Source organism: Mytilus trossulus, chromosome 13 (genome assembly GCF_036588685.1).
Source record: "Mytilus trossulus isolate FHL-02 chromosome 13, PNRI_Mtr1.1.1.hap1, whole genome shotgun sequence".
Taxonomy (NCBI): Eukaryota; Metazoa; Mollusca; class Bivalvia; order Mytilida; family Mytilidae; genus Mytilus; species Mytilus trossulus.
The window spans coordinates 43,802,834-43,817,987 of record NC_086385.1 but is presented as its reverse complement, the minus strand read 5'-3'; the positions used below and the strand labels follow the sequence as shown (position 1 = coordinate 43,817,987).

Below are 15,154 nucleotides of genomic sequence, written 5' to 3'. Positions count from 1 at the left end.
GATGTTTCCGTTATCGATATTATAAACAGTGCTAATTTTTTCTCATATTAACTTTAAACAGTGACTTTAATTCTTTGTGTTTTTTTTTTTTTTTGTAATTTTGTAATTTATATATTTCATGTACACCAAATCTCTTTAATAGAGGAAATAAAGTTATATATGTATATAATAGAAACCCACCATCTTGTAATAGAAAACCACCATCTTATAATAGAAAAGCACCATCTTATAATAGAAAACCACCATCTTATAATAAAAAAGCACCATCTTATAATAGAAAAGCAATACAAAAGACACATAAGACAGCTATGGCGTTCCATAGCGTTCCATAATAAAACCCCAGTGTGTTATATATAGATGTCATAGATAAAGTCAATGAACTTTAAGCACATGTAACTGTTCAATTGTCAATCAAGATAAGATAGGCGGAATCTCTATAAACGTAAACATTGATCAGATTATATAGCAATATCATTACAAAACTATTGTAGAAAAAATGTATAGATATAATATAAAAAAATCAGAAGCGCAGCGAATATTATTTTTATTATGATATTGAGGAAGATTTATTTACTAAATTATGAAAAGATTACGAAACTATGACAACCAGCATTGGCGCATCCAGGGAAGGCATTTGTGTGTGCTCCAATATCGGAGGAATCTACATAGGAAAGGAGAAGATTATTAACACTACCTATGTAGTGTCTTTCCCCAGTACTGTGAGTCGCAATTTCAGTGAAATAATCAAAATCTTAATTGTTGAACATGCAAAGTGCAAGAAAACTACTAAAACTAGATGTTGGTCTATCACAATCATCTTCAGATAGTGAAAATGGCGAATTCATGATTAAGTCAAACGCAAACGGCCGAAAACGTAGCAGTAAGGAAAGTAGCACTGACAAAGTGTATGTCACACCATTTGTTTCTGAATGGACGACACAAACAGTTGAGAAAAAAAATAATATCTCTTACGAACATCTTATAAGTGGGACAGATGTGTTCCAGAGAGGTGGTATAAACATTGCTTTAACAGACATTCAAATGCAGTACTTTGAATACTTGAAGAGGTTTCTAACCTTTTCTGAGAGTCTTGATGGGTTTAGACTTTATGCTTCTAGAATAAAACAACATTTGACAGACATAAAGCAGGAATTGTTTATGTCTACAGCATTCCATAGTTGTCAGATGTATGTATTGAATTAATCAAACTTTTAGGTTATATTTTAACAATGTTTAACATGTTTTAGAGGGTGGTCATGGTGGTAAAGAATTATGTTAGTGCAACATGATATGGCATTTTTATTTCTAAGCAGCCATGAAAAGGTTTGTTATTCATCATGTTTCGAATAATTGGTAAACAGATCAAAGTGCAAGAAATTTGAAATTGTTTCTACATTTTGACCAAAAAATGTTTGAAATGGCAATTTTATTTTGCGTTCTTCAATGCAGATACCCACCCTTTACACCCCTCATTTAACATTATTCCTTTTGTTTCTGCTGATCAATGCAGTGACAGCACAGTATCATAAAGAATTTATTGCACACTGGAACTTTTCCTGATGCATTTTGAAGAACAACAATGAAATACAACAACATCAACATCAATCAGATGACATCCCCGGTGTCTGAGTGACAATTGATAGCTTCAATGTACATGATGTAGTAGATGAAACATCATGAACTCCACTAGCAGGACTAGTTCAAATTATCTGTCGTTCAAAAGCTTTTTTTTTGTTGTTACAAAAGCACCAACCAAAATAAAAAGCTTTTAAACGACAGATAATTCAGTCTAGAACTGCACATGAAATTTACTAACCCTCTACTAACATGCAGGTGATCACCATGATCCACCTGACAGCGCTTCTTCTTCTTCCTTGCTAAGGACTGGATTCTTTAAAAGAATGTTATATGTCCACACATTTAACCAAACTCAAAATTATAATTTACCCATGGTTCTATAAGTAAAGCTTCCCACAGATTTTAAACATTGTAAACTTACATGACTTAATAGCATTAAAAAATCTGGCTTAAGACGTGTAACATGTTAGTCTACAATGGTATAGAGCATGTCAAACAAGCATATAATTTGTCAAACATGACAAGGCAGCTAGGGTTAATACATCATGTACATGTGTACACAGTATTATATATCAGATTAACATGAACATGATGAACAGTTATAAAACAATGGAAAACAACTATTATTCAGCATGTTCAGCAATTGTTCAAATAGATATATATAGGAAGATGTGGTGTGAGTGCCAATGAGACAACTCTCCATCCAAATAACAATTTAAAAAAAAAGTAAACCATTACAGGTCAACAATGTACGGTCTTCAACATGTTCAACACAGAGCCTTGGCTCACACAGAACAACAAGCTATAAGGGACCCCATAATTACTAGTGTAAAGCCATTCAAACGGGAAAACCAACGGTCTAATCTATATCAAAAAAAAAAGAGAAACGGGAAACACGTATAAATAACAAAAAACAAACGACAACTACTGTACATTAGATTCCTGAATTAGGACGGGTGCAAACATTTTCAGCGAATTAAACGTTTTAATGGATCCAAACCTTCTCCCTTTTTCTGAAACAATAGCATAAAAGACTGCATAAAACAAGTAATCAATTGGTATCAAATAAATTAAATAATACTGTCACTGTGAATTGAACCCGGCATTATCATGATTATGATGATGGTTTAAATCAACTACTTCAACATGTCCAAAGCAATTAGATTTTATTTTAAAATTACACAGCTAACAATAGTCCTCTTACTCCTCTATTATCATGATTATCATGATTATAATTTATTAAGATTGAGAATGTTGTTTTTATTTTCAGATCGCTGCAGTACTTCATACAACTTTTGGAAATTCTGTGTGACAAAGCTTCCATGGAAGAGCCAGAATACGGTACACTTTTTACAGAACTAGTGTCACGGTTTGCTGAAGTTTGTTTACTGATGCCATAGTAGGTTTTATATTAAATATAGATAGATAAGCATAGGTGTACTGTACAGAACTAGTGTCATGGTTTGCTGAAGTTTATTTATTGATGCCATAGTAGGTTTTATATTAAATATAGAAAGATAAGCATAGGTGTTACTCATGTTACTGTACTGTACTTGTGATGTTTTATTAACATTCATACTAATGTCAGTTTTAGGTACAATAAAATCACTTCAATACTTTTTTGAAAGGGGTGCTGCTGGGTTTCCTTTAACCCCCCTCTTTCCATTATCATTCATGATGATATATTTTCAAAATGTACCAATGATATATATCATTGGTACAATTTTAAAATATATATCTTTTCGTATATAGTGTAGGTAAAAATGTAACCCTTTCCTATATTGTTTGGGTTTCTTGTGGTGTGTGTTAAAAAAAAAAAATGTACAACTGAATTACCAAAGAGTCAAAAGAGAAAAATTGGTTGATAAAAACACAACCAAGAACATTTTAAGAAAGATGACAGTGAAGGAATTATGAGATCTATATTGACCTTATCATATATTCATGATATTTCTGTTGTTTTCCAGATCTATTCACATATTTTCAAGCCTGAAAAGTTGACGTAGTTCAGTGGCCATGCATGATCCCTTTTGTTTTTTCTTAATTGAGAAATGAGAATTTCAACAATCTAATTTATAGTAATTCAAAACAAGAAATAAAGATACTTCTGCCTTTTCCTTTGGATCAATTCTTGAACTAATGGATAAAAGGATTATTGTAATGTACAATTTATTTTAGGGAGAAATGATAAACCATCACAGTCCTTTGGTTTGCTCCCTCTTAAGGGTGTAACCAACACCTTCACTTAAATTAATTTGGCTCGTTTAATTTTCATAAAATTTTGACAAAGTGCTTATTTACCTTGACTCTTTGTCAAAAATATAAAAAGCTCATAAAACTTGAACCAACCATTTTATCAGAAAAATTACAAGTTGGTTATATAGCAGTTTGACTATATTTTTGATTTTGATTGTTGAGAAGCTTGATATACTTTTAAAATATTCATGATATTCCCTTAACAACACAACATAATTAAAATGTTTAGTTGATTTTACAGAGTTATCTCCCTGTGTTGTTATTAACACTTATTAAACATGTTAAATGACCCCATTCAAAATGAAATAAGTTGGAAGATTTTCTTGGTTATTCTTTAAAGGATACATGTATTGCCTTATAAGTACATTTTAGTGACTGTGTGACAATTTTACTTGTTTAATTTCAAATTTTAAATTTTGCAAAATGGCCCCACCTCCCTAAAATACAAAAAGAAAAAAGAAAACCAATCTAATATATAGCAATTCAGTACAAGAAACAAATATGACAGATATTAACTAATGACAACCATAGTCATGACAGTATTACAGGCTTCCAAATTGGCAAAGATTCAACAAGCACATCCAGAATTTGGCAGTTGTTAAACATGCATTTGTCCATAAACAACTAGTATTCTTATCTACATACAGTTCAAATCTGTCTCAACAGTTACCCTCTAATTTATATACTAATCATGCTAATATTATTTGAAGTATGAAAAAAATTAAACATAATGAAAAAAATGTGAACTGTTTGTTTTATTATATACTAGAACACACCCGCGAAATCGCGGGCATATACAGCTTGTGAACTGTTGTAGGATGATTTTTTGTAAAAGATATTATGTACGGAGAATTACATAAAAGGTATCTGCCTTTTTCCAAAGTCCGATATGTTTCCTTTCTGTTAAATTCAGTTATATTCGTGTTTCTGGCCTACGACCACAATACTTCTCCTTTGCAAAATGCTTCTTTTGGTAAAAGTCAAATCAAATTAAAAAATTACACCGTTTCAAACATGAACTAAATGTAACTTTTTATATATGTACCCTTATTAGTGTAAAAAAATGCTTCTATGACAATCCATCAGTACTTTTTTTTGAGAGCCTTATTAACATGCCAAAGGCAGAATTTGAATCATGTATAAATGACTAATACCGAATAAGGCTAATTTGAGGGATTGTCGATCGGAGGGGTCCTGTCCTGATCCCGAAATCCCGGGCTTAAAACCACGAAATACCGAGATTCCGAATTAACAGAAATTAATATCCCAAAATCGAAAAATATATTCCCGGATCTTGTAAGGATCAATCCCCAAATCCCGAGCTTAAAAACACCCGATCCCGACGCCCCGAAAAGGGTCCTGCCACCCTCTAATCTCTACCTTACTTTCATTTTTGCCAAATTACTATTTTCCCTTTTAACAATAAATTTGTATGCCCAAATTATGGGCATTATGTGTTCTAGTCTGTGCATCCGTGCGTTCGTTTTCGTTTGTTCGGTCGTCCGTCCGTCCGTCCGTCTCTCCCACTTCAGGTAAAAGTTTTTGGTCGAGGTAGTTTTAGATGAAGTTGAGCATGTTTTATTTATTTTAATATATATATGCAAGTGGTTTGACCCCTTAAATAGTAAACATTTCAAAGAAAACAGTAAACAGAATCAGGGACTTTCAATACTAACATAGAAATTCCCTGACAGAATACAGAGAGTCTCTATATATTAAAGTAGTATAATCGTAGTTTACATGTAGATAAACACGAAAAATATTTGTCCTCTCTAAGGAAGTATAAGAGTTGTGATTTTTGAAATTAATATCCCAAAATCGAAAAATATATTCCCGGATCTTGTAAGGATCAATCCCCAAATCCCGAGCTTAAAAACACCCGATCCCGACGCCCCGAAAAGGGTCCTGCCACCCTCTAATCTCTACCTTACTTTCATTTTTGCCAAATTACTATTTTCCCTTTTAACAATAAATTTGTATGCCCAAATTATGGGCATTATGTGTTCTAGTCTGTGCATCCGTGCGTTCGTTTTCGTTTGTTCGGTCGTCCGTCCGTCCGTCCGTCTCTCCCACTTCAGGTAAAAGTTTTTGGTCGAGGTAGTTTTAGATGAAGTTGAGCATGTTTTATTTATTTTTATATATATATGCAAGTGGTTTGACCCCTTAAATAGTAAACATTTCAAAGAAAACAGTAAACAGAATCAGGGACTTTCAATACTAACATAGAAATTCCCTGACAGAATACAGAGAGTCTCTATATATTAAAGTAGTATAATCGTAGTTTACATGTAGATAAACACGAAAAATATTTGTCCTCTCTAAGGAAGTATAAGAGTTGTGATTTTTGAAATTCAATGACAGAATACAGAGAGTCTCTATATATTAAAGTAGTATAATCGTAGTTTACATGTAGGTAAACGCGAAAAATAATTTTCCTCTCTAAGGAGGTATAATAGTTGTGGTTCTATACTCCCGGATCTCGTAAGGATCAATCCCCAAATCCCGAGCTTAAAAACACCCGATCTCGACGCCCCGAAAAAGGTCCTGCCACCCTCTAATCTCTACCTTACTTTCAATTGCCAAATCACTATTTTCCCATTTAACAATAAATGTGTATGCCCCAATTATGGGCAATCTGAATAGATGACAAAAGTGACCTATAGGACACAAAGGCATGATGATTGATTTAATGTGGAAGGAAGAGAAGCGACACACAAAATGAGGTCTTCTCGTTTAATTAATAGTATAGATACTTCTGGAAATATAAACGGAAGAGGAAGTTGTTAATGAATAAAAGCCGGGGTGATGACGGACACATATCCGGACTTCTTTTTTTCCGTTTTTCTCCCAAAATAACCGAAACTGAATAATCATAAAAATGGATGACAAATGCGACTATACATGGTACCTATAGGACATACAGTCCCAATGATCAATTTATTTTGGAAGGAGGAGAAGCGACACCAAAAATGAGGTCTTCTCGTTTAATAGTATAGATATATTTGATAATGGGATATTTTACCTGATTTGTAATAACATAAGTAACACGATGGGAGCCACATATATGGAGCAGGATCTGCTTACCTTTTGGGAGCACCTGAGATTCACCCCAGTTTTTGGTGGGGTTCGTGTTGCTCAGTCTTTAGTTTTCTACATTGTTTCTTGCGTGCTATTAATTGTCTGTTTGTATTTTTGCCATGGCATATTTTTTATTTATGAGTTTGACTGTTCCTCTGGTACCTTTCGCCCCTCTTTTATAAATGTTATATATATACATGATATATATACATATATGCTTTATATAAATGGTTTTGATTTTCACTTTAACATTTCAGCAATCATCCAGAACGATCTTGTTGGGAGAATTTCTTAGGAAAACCAGGATTTAATCTGACATCCACTCCAGATCTTCGTTTCTATAAATATGGCTTTGATCTTTCTAAATCTAGGTCATCTTTTTGTGTAGTTCAGGTAATACACATAAAATTGTAAAAGTCTCTCTTTGTTAGTCTTGTATGATTTTAATTTCATGTACATCATACATGATGTACTATACAAGTTTTTTAAAGGTCAAGAACATCAATTCAAAAATGTTTACTAGTAAGTACATGTTTATCATTATTTACTTCTTCAAGGAAATAAAGATTACTTGTACATTTGAACCTGTGACTGACATAACAATCTATCTGACTTTTAAGAAAGAAAATACTGTAAATTCTAAAAGTTTCTAAGGAGTAGGTCCAGTAAGACCCCTTTTTGGCCCCAAAATATAGCAGTTGTTCAAAATTGTTAAAATGTAAACTTTTAGTTATTTATTGGTAGTAGCACCATTAAGTCATGCTAAATTACTGAAATCTCAACAATTCTAGCATTTTAATTAAATTTTAGACGGTTTAATTTTCCGTGTAAAACGAAAGTGGCCGCTTTCATGTTCATCCTTAATATTGAAGTGTAAGTTGTATTTGATGATAATACGTAACATATATAAAGATTGTGGATGAACAAGGATGCAGCCACTTTCATTTTTGACAAAAAACATCTAGAAAGTGACATTTCCCGGCATAATTTGGTAGATTTTTCATATTTGAGCTTGAATCGGATCATTTTTTATGACTAAATCAGTTAAAATCTGTCACATAAACTATTTGAATCAAATGAAATAGACACTTAAGTGTTTAAAAAGTGGTCAAAATCTTTCGTCAGATGAACCTGAAATTTGAGGCAAAAATCGGTCCTTACTGCACGGTAGACCAACCTACTCCTTTTTCATTATTGTGAAATTGTTACTTTTATGATAGATTTGGCGAAACAACATGACAACCAAAAGCTTGCAATTTTACTTTTTTTCATGCAGTTTTTCTAAATTCACAATTGCTAATTACACATATTTGTGCACAGTTCAGCTATTACATTATACAATGATCACAAAATGTTCCAAATTTTTATAGAAATCTTATGTTGTCTCTCAAGGAGATTTAAGAGAAAAAGTTTCATTTTACCTTTTAATAAACCCAACCAGAAATAAAAGAGGGACAAATGATACCAGAGGGACATTCAAACTCATAGATCAAAAATAAACTGACAATGCCATTATGGCTCAAAAAGAAAATGTCAAACAGACATTTAATAGTACACAAGACACATCATAGAAAACTAAAGACTAAGCAACACGAGCCCCACCAAAAACTGAGGGTGATCTCATTTGCTCTGGAAGGGTAAGCAGATCCTACTCCACATGTGACACCCCTCATGTAGCTCCTCACATTTTACTAACCAGGTAAAACATTCTTATTTTATAGGTCACATTTGTGTATATAATTGTAACAGTTTATCCATTTCAGATGAATAATAAACCAAAAGAAACTTCAGAACCTAGTAGAAAAAAGCAAAAATGTGATTCAGAGACGGAGACTTCGGGTGATGATGATTCTAGATATTCCAGAACATCAGTAGAAGATAGATTGAAAGGCAGACATGCTGGAGCTCTGCTAGTTGACTTGCATGATATTATAAGGGACAAGTATGATGACACTTGTGAAGAATACTCAATGCCAGGAATGTTAGTTGATGGATCTAGGGTAAATATATTGGTTTACATTTTGAGTCATTCAATATATATATATATATATGAATAAGAAGTTGTGGTATGAGTGCCAATGAGACAACTCTTCACAAGAGCATATATTATAAACGTCAAATACCATGACACTAGTGAAGAATATTTGATTCCAGAAATGTTAGTTGATGGAACTAGGGTAAATATAATTTTTAACATTTGGGCCATTCAATATATATGTAACACTCAGAAACGTGTCCTTCCCCCCAAACGTGTCCGAAACTCCCAAACGTGTCCACATTGACGTCACTGAACTGCAAAACATGTCTAGTTGTAAAAAGGGCGTCAAAGCGTGTCATTTGTATTATTTAAATGCCTAAATGTGTCCATTTTTTAGGCAGTAAAGCTGCCTTATGCGAGCACCCTGGATTTGTGTCTTACCCAATAAATGCTGAAATACGTGCCATTGTTATCATCTAGCTGGTTACTATGTTATTTATAACTTATTGGACTGTTTTTTCATACTTTACATTCTGGGTTAAAAAAAATATGACCAGAAAAACCTTAAATGATCGTCGATTTTCCCAAAAGTTTTGAAGTTGCACATAGGAAGTAGAGCACATTAGGAATCCTTGTGTAGTTTATTATCCCCTGAGCTTTTGGCTAAGATGTCAAAGAACAAATGTATGAAATATTTAATCGCCGAAAATCTCTAAAGACAAGTAGTTAAGATTTCCCAAATTGTAAAAGTCGTAGAAATATTGTTTGTCATCAATACGTAGTACAACGTCAGTAGTCTATTATGTAATAAGTTCAACTGTTCATGCTGTTGGCGGCAATTTCAAATTAGAAAACGAAAATTTATATCTTTTCAATTTCTAGGCAGGGGTTCAAATTAGCGGTGGTCCGAGGTCCGCGACCTTCCACTTTAGCACGCGAAAATTCGACTTGGTTTCTACATGTAGCTATATGTACAATGTACGCCCGACGGAGTCACCTTCCACTTATAGAAAATAAGAAATAACTTTGCAAACCTTTTCACAACAGTCTCCAAATAAACGATCTAAAAACTTATTTTCATCATTATAATTCATGACAGGGATGTTTATTTTGTTCAACAGCTAGCTTTATACAGAAAATCGACTAAAATCGTATCTAACAATCTCATCATTACATGACTGTCACACCCTTCAATCAGACCTACATAAACTGGAACAATGGGAGCAAGAATGGCTCATGTCCTTTAACCCAGACAAATGTGAAATCACAAACTATCATTTGTATTCATTTTTTCCTAGAACAATAAGGTTGTGGAATACCCTACCATACCAAGTAGCCTGTAGCCCAGACTTAGAAGCTTTTAAGTCTGGTGCAAAACCACATATGTATTGCTAAATCAAACCATGTTTTTAACTATATACAAAAATTTAAAAAAAAAAATGTTTTTTCTTGAAATTATTGTAAATATGTTTAGTTTTAATTTGTTTCCCTAGCATGTGCCTTCTTGTAATCTTCAACATATTGAAGTTAAGAAGTATTATGTAGATGTAGATGTAGATTGACAAAAACGACATTGTAAACACAATAAAATGGCTGCCGTGAAGACAAAATTTTACAATATCGGATCCGATTTCGGAAGCGGATAAGGGTAATTCCCAGTTTGGCGGTCAACTACAAAAAAATCCAGACAGGTGACAAAATACATCTATGCATAGTAAATGAATATAAACACTAGAATTGAAAAGCAAAAGATATATGTTATAGAAAGAAATGTTCAGCAGAAAATATTTTATACTCATTCAAAACTAATACTTTTTGACAAATTTTAATGTCAAAATACAATACAATGTGACAGCTGGGAACAGTGTATCTAACAATATACAGTTTGAATTTTCTTTATCAGTGATAAATGATGATAATGCTTTTAAAGTAAACAAATGACGGCAATTTTAAAGGGGTATTTTTTTCTCAATTTTGTAGGGTCAATTAAAGTCACTGGAAGTTTCTTACTTTATTTTCACAAATAATGCAACTATATTATTTAATACCTGAATGCAAGCAAATCATATGATATAGAAGTGGCGTCCTGAAGGCCACACTACCCTCTCTTGTTTAATAACTTGGAAACGGTCAAGATCCCCACCCTAAACCATTTTCCGGTATTCAAGTTTAGGACAATAAAATAAATAAAATAAAATAAAGGAGTTGTCCCTGGAGTCACCCACCCTCCTGTTTGAGAACTTGGAAACGGTTGAGATCCCCACCCCTTAACCATAAGTATTCATGTTTGTGACAATATGAAAAATCAAATGAAATATAGGGAGAGTCGCTGGGGGTCACCCCATCCCTCCTGTTTTAGAATTTAAAAACGGCCCAGATCTCCAACCCAAAACCATACATATTCATGAATGGGACAATATAACAAATCAGATGAAATAAAGGGGGAGTCCCTGGGGTCACGGTACACCCTCCTGTTTGAGAACTTTGAAATGGTCAAGAATCATCACCTCTAAACCACTTAACCATATATACTCATGAATGGGACAATATAACAAATCAAATGAAATATAGGGGAAGTCCCTGTGGTGACCCCACCTCTCCTGTTTGAAAACTTAGAAACAGTTGAGATCCCAACTGTAAAACAATATATACATTAATGTCTGGGCCAATATAGCTAATTGAATGAAATAAAGGGGGAGTCCCTAGTGTCAACCTTCCCCTCCTGTTTGAGAACTTGGAAACCGATGAGATCCCCACCCCTAAACCATATATATATTCATGCATGGGACAAAATAACAAATCATTTACATTTAATATGGGCCAGTCAGTCAGACCTCAACTTGTACTTCTAGCAGTCAACTAAAACCAATGTTAACTACCAAATAGAACAACTGCAATCATTGCGAACTTGTATCACTGCAGACTCACCATAAAAATATACATTGATATATGCATTGCTTTTGAAACCTTGATTACATATAAATTAGTTGCCTTAATAATTAACTCATTAGAATAACATAAATTTACTATAAATGAATGATTAATGTTGAAGCAACATTGCCACAGTTTTCATGATAACATTTGACTTGGTTTTTGATTAACTGCCTACAGCGCTTACAGCGCTTTGATTAATAAACACCCAAACGTGCCCAATCCGTCAAATGTGCCCAATCCCCCAAACTTGTCCTATAATATAAAGGGAACTAAAAGATTGTTACACTGACAATGACTGATATTCCTTAAAAATAAAACTGTTCTTTTCTGCTCCAAAAAAAATATAATTTAATTCCGAGTTACGATTAGTGTAAATACCTAAAAACCGTAAAGTGTAAATTCTTATAACTGTACACAATTCATTAAGGCCTAATCCCAAATTTACGGAATAATTAAGGTACAATCCAAGAGTTCCGGCAAATATTCTTCTGCATTTCATTATATAACTTATCCAAAGTATGTTGTCGTCCTGTCCATACATGAAATATTTGCCACTGGAAGTAATGTCTCTTGTTTGCATGTATTTAAGTGATGCTCGAAACTAAAAATTCATAATAAAAAACCTTACTACCAGTTTATAATTTGAGAGCTTTTTTTCCGTTTTTTTGAGAGAATCAAATAGTTTCTTACATTGTCTTAGTGAAGTTTTAAAAAAGAATTGTCTTTACTGGCTCTTTAGATTTTTAAGTTTAACTAAGGTTTATCCCGAATAATCGTAAAAAAATTTAGGCCTCATGTATAGTATTTATTGTTAATATGATATCGTTCAAATATTTGGCACTGGACTTACAAAAAATGTATGACTCTTGTTTGTATGTCTTCACTTTAGTAGTGATGCTGGAAATCTAAAATTTATTAAAATACCTGATAGCCCGTTTATGATTTGAACATCTTTTAAAATATCAGAACTGTTGAAAAAAAGGAAGTCAATTCTTTTAAAATCCTACCATGCAGTATTCGCGGATTACAGCTGATTTCCCAATGCTTGCAAAGTAAAACTTTGTTTGGCTTTCTTGCTTTGTTTGTGTAATTGTTTTAAAATACAAGCTTTGTAAATAAGACCGACATCTTTAAACACTATGTATAGGCATAGTTTAACCTGAATATATTATATTTCAATTTAATTTGGTGTTATCCTATGGCAAACGCTTAATCCAACTGAACTAGAATTGTTTGTACATGTATGTGCGCTCTGAACAAGCATAATACTTGCAACTGGAATATAAGCCATTTCAGTAAAAAGTTGATTTATATGTTACAGATTAAATTTGCAATAACAACCAGCATTGAACCAACTAATACTAATAAATGATCATTTTATCAACTGTGTCCCCCATTATAGAAATGCTGTAAACGTTATTGATTTTATTCATGTATTAACGCTAAAAGACGTGAGACATCCCGGCGTTAAATAGTGGACACGTTTTGGCGAATAACAATTATCGGGGGGTTATAAAATCAGACACATTAGGGGAATATTGGATATTACGGACATGTTTAGGGAGAATAGACACGTTTGGGAGAATCAGACACGTTTGGGGGACAGGACACGTTTGGGAGTGTTACATATATATGAATAAGAAGATGTGGTATGATTGCCAATGAGATCAGTCTCCAGAGCACCAAGAGATGAAATGACACAGATATTAACAACAATTGGTAACTTTATGGCCTTCAACTATAATAACTCCCATACTGCATAACCTGTCTGATCACATGATTTTTGTAGGTTACATCATGGAATACAAATACCTAATAGACATATCACTTTTTTTCTCACTTATATCTTCCCTAGAGCCAAAATGGAATTACTATAAATTGAGAGAAGTTTTAAACTATATTGTGATAGCTGAACTATGACTCATACTGAAAAAGTAATTCGTTTTAAACTGATTTTTTTTAAGAACAAGTTTTAATCAATGTTAAATGAGAAAAAAAAGATAGATGATAGTATATATTTTAATTTGTTATTTTTTCTCTTTTTAGATTAGTTTGACAATGTTGGTAATATCAAAAGACCATTATGAGAAGCTTAAAAATGGTCAAGAACTGACCAAAGACCATGCAGCCACAGTATACTACAGTACCTTTTATGACATTTTATTGCAATCTCAGCGTAATGATCTCATTGAGCTATTTTTATGTCTTAATAATATGACTTAGCGTTGAGATTTCTATGTGAGCTTTTCAAGTTTTAAACTGCCAGTGTCATATGGTATTTTGACATCGGTAAAAGATCAATGAAAAATACTGATTGAAGCTGTTGATGAAAGATTAATTATGAAAAATACTGAAAGAAGCTGCCAATAAAGACTACTGATTAAAAATCTGTGAAAGCTTCTGATCAATAAAAGGTTCAGATAAGAGATCTGTGTAAAGCTGATGAAAACAGATCTTTGGAAGGCTGTCGATAGAAGTTCTGGATAAAGCTGTTGATAGAAGTTCTGGATAAAGCTGTTGATAGAAGTTCTGGATAAAGCTGTTGATAGAAGTTCTGGATAAAGCTGTTGATAGAAGTTCTGGATAAAGCTGTTGATAGAAGTTCTGGATAAAGCTGTTGATAGAAGATCTTTGGAAAGCTGTTGATAAAAGTTCTGGATAAAGCTGTTGAAAGAAGATCTTTGGAAAGCTGTTGATAGAAGTTCTGGATAAAGCTGTTGATAGAAGATCTTTGGAAAGCTGTCAATAAAAGTTCTGGATAAAGCTGTTGAAAGAAGATCTTTGTAAAAACATACCATGAAGTTAACTATTTCAATCAGGGAGCTTCCATTGTGAACTTGTGGGCAAATTAAACTGCTTCATGTACTTTATGACTGTGTGTATGGAACTGTGTTGAGAAATAGTATTTTGTTTAACATTTAAAAATATTAAGAAAATATAGTATTAGATTACTGTTGATATATCTTGTTTAAAGAATTAATATTTTATTTGATATTTAAAAATTGTTGTGAAAATAGAGTATTAAATAATTGCTGTGGATACGTCTACTATCGTGGCTATCAATTTCAATTGATTAAGGAACAGTTGTATTTTCATGTATTTGATTTTGTAATTTTACTTAAAGTTTGTTTACAATTATTTTGATTATTAAGTCAATTTATACCGAAAAGCTTCCTAGCACACTTGGATTAGTGGTTTTTCTTAAATACCCAACAAATCACTAAAAATTAGTAATACACAAAAAGAAATGATTCCACAGTTACTATAATGCTTTACATGCTTTACCCAAAATAATATACTAGTAGGATGATAAAGGAGTAAGTTTGATAA

At 32.8% G+C, this 15,154-nt stretch overlaps 1 protein-coding gene across 1 annotated transcript; it reads left to right on the top strand.

Moving 5' to 3' along the window:
• The first annotated feature begins 685 nt into the window (after window positions 1–685).
• On the top strand, window positions 686–14,338 carry LOC134694581 (uncharacterized). Its single transcript, XM_063555601.1, has 5 exons — window positions 686–1,187; window positions 2,849–2,977; window positions 7,170–7,305; window positions 8,676–8,912; window positions 13,871–14,338. Exons 1-5 carry the CDS (start codon window positions 766–768, stop codon window positions 14,045–14,047), a joined length of 1,101 nt encoding a protein of 366 aa, XP_063411671.1. The 5' UTR covers window positions 686–765; the 3' UTR covers window positions 14,048–14,338.
• Window positions 14,339–15,154: the final 816 nt, after the last annotated feature.

Bases quoted from the DNA above. Each gene is read 5' to 3' on its own strand.
- LOC134694581 (XM_063555601.1), top strand. From the start codon at position 766: ATGCAAAGTGCAAGAAAACTACTAAAACTAGATGTTGGTCTATCACAA. The intron at 2,978-7,169 runs GTAGGTTTTATA...TTAACATTTCAG, and splicing joins GTTTGTTTACTGATGCCATA to CAATCATCCAGAACGATCTT. The intron at 8,913-13,870 runs GTAAATATATTG...TTCTCTTTTTAG, and splicing joins TGTTAGTTGATGGATCTAGG to ATTAGTTTGACAATGTTGGT.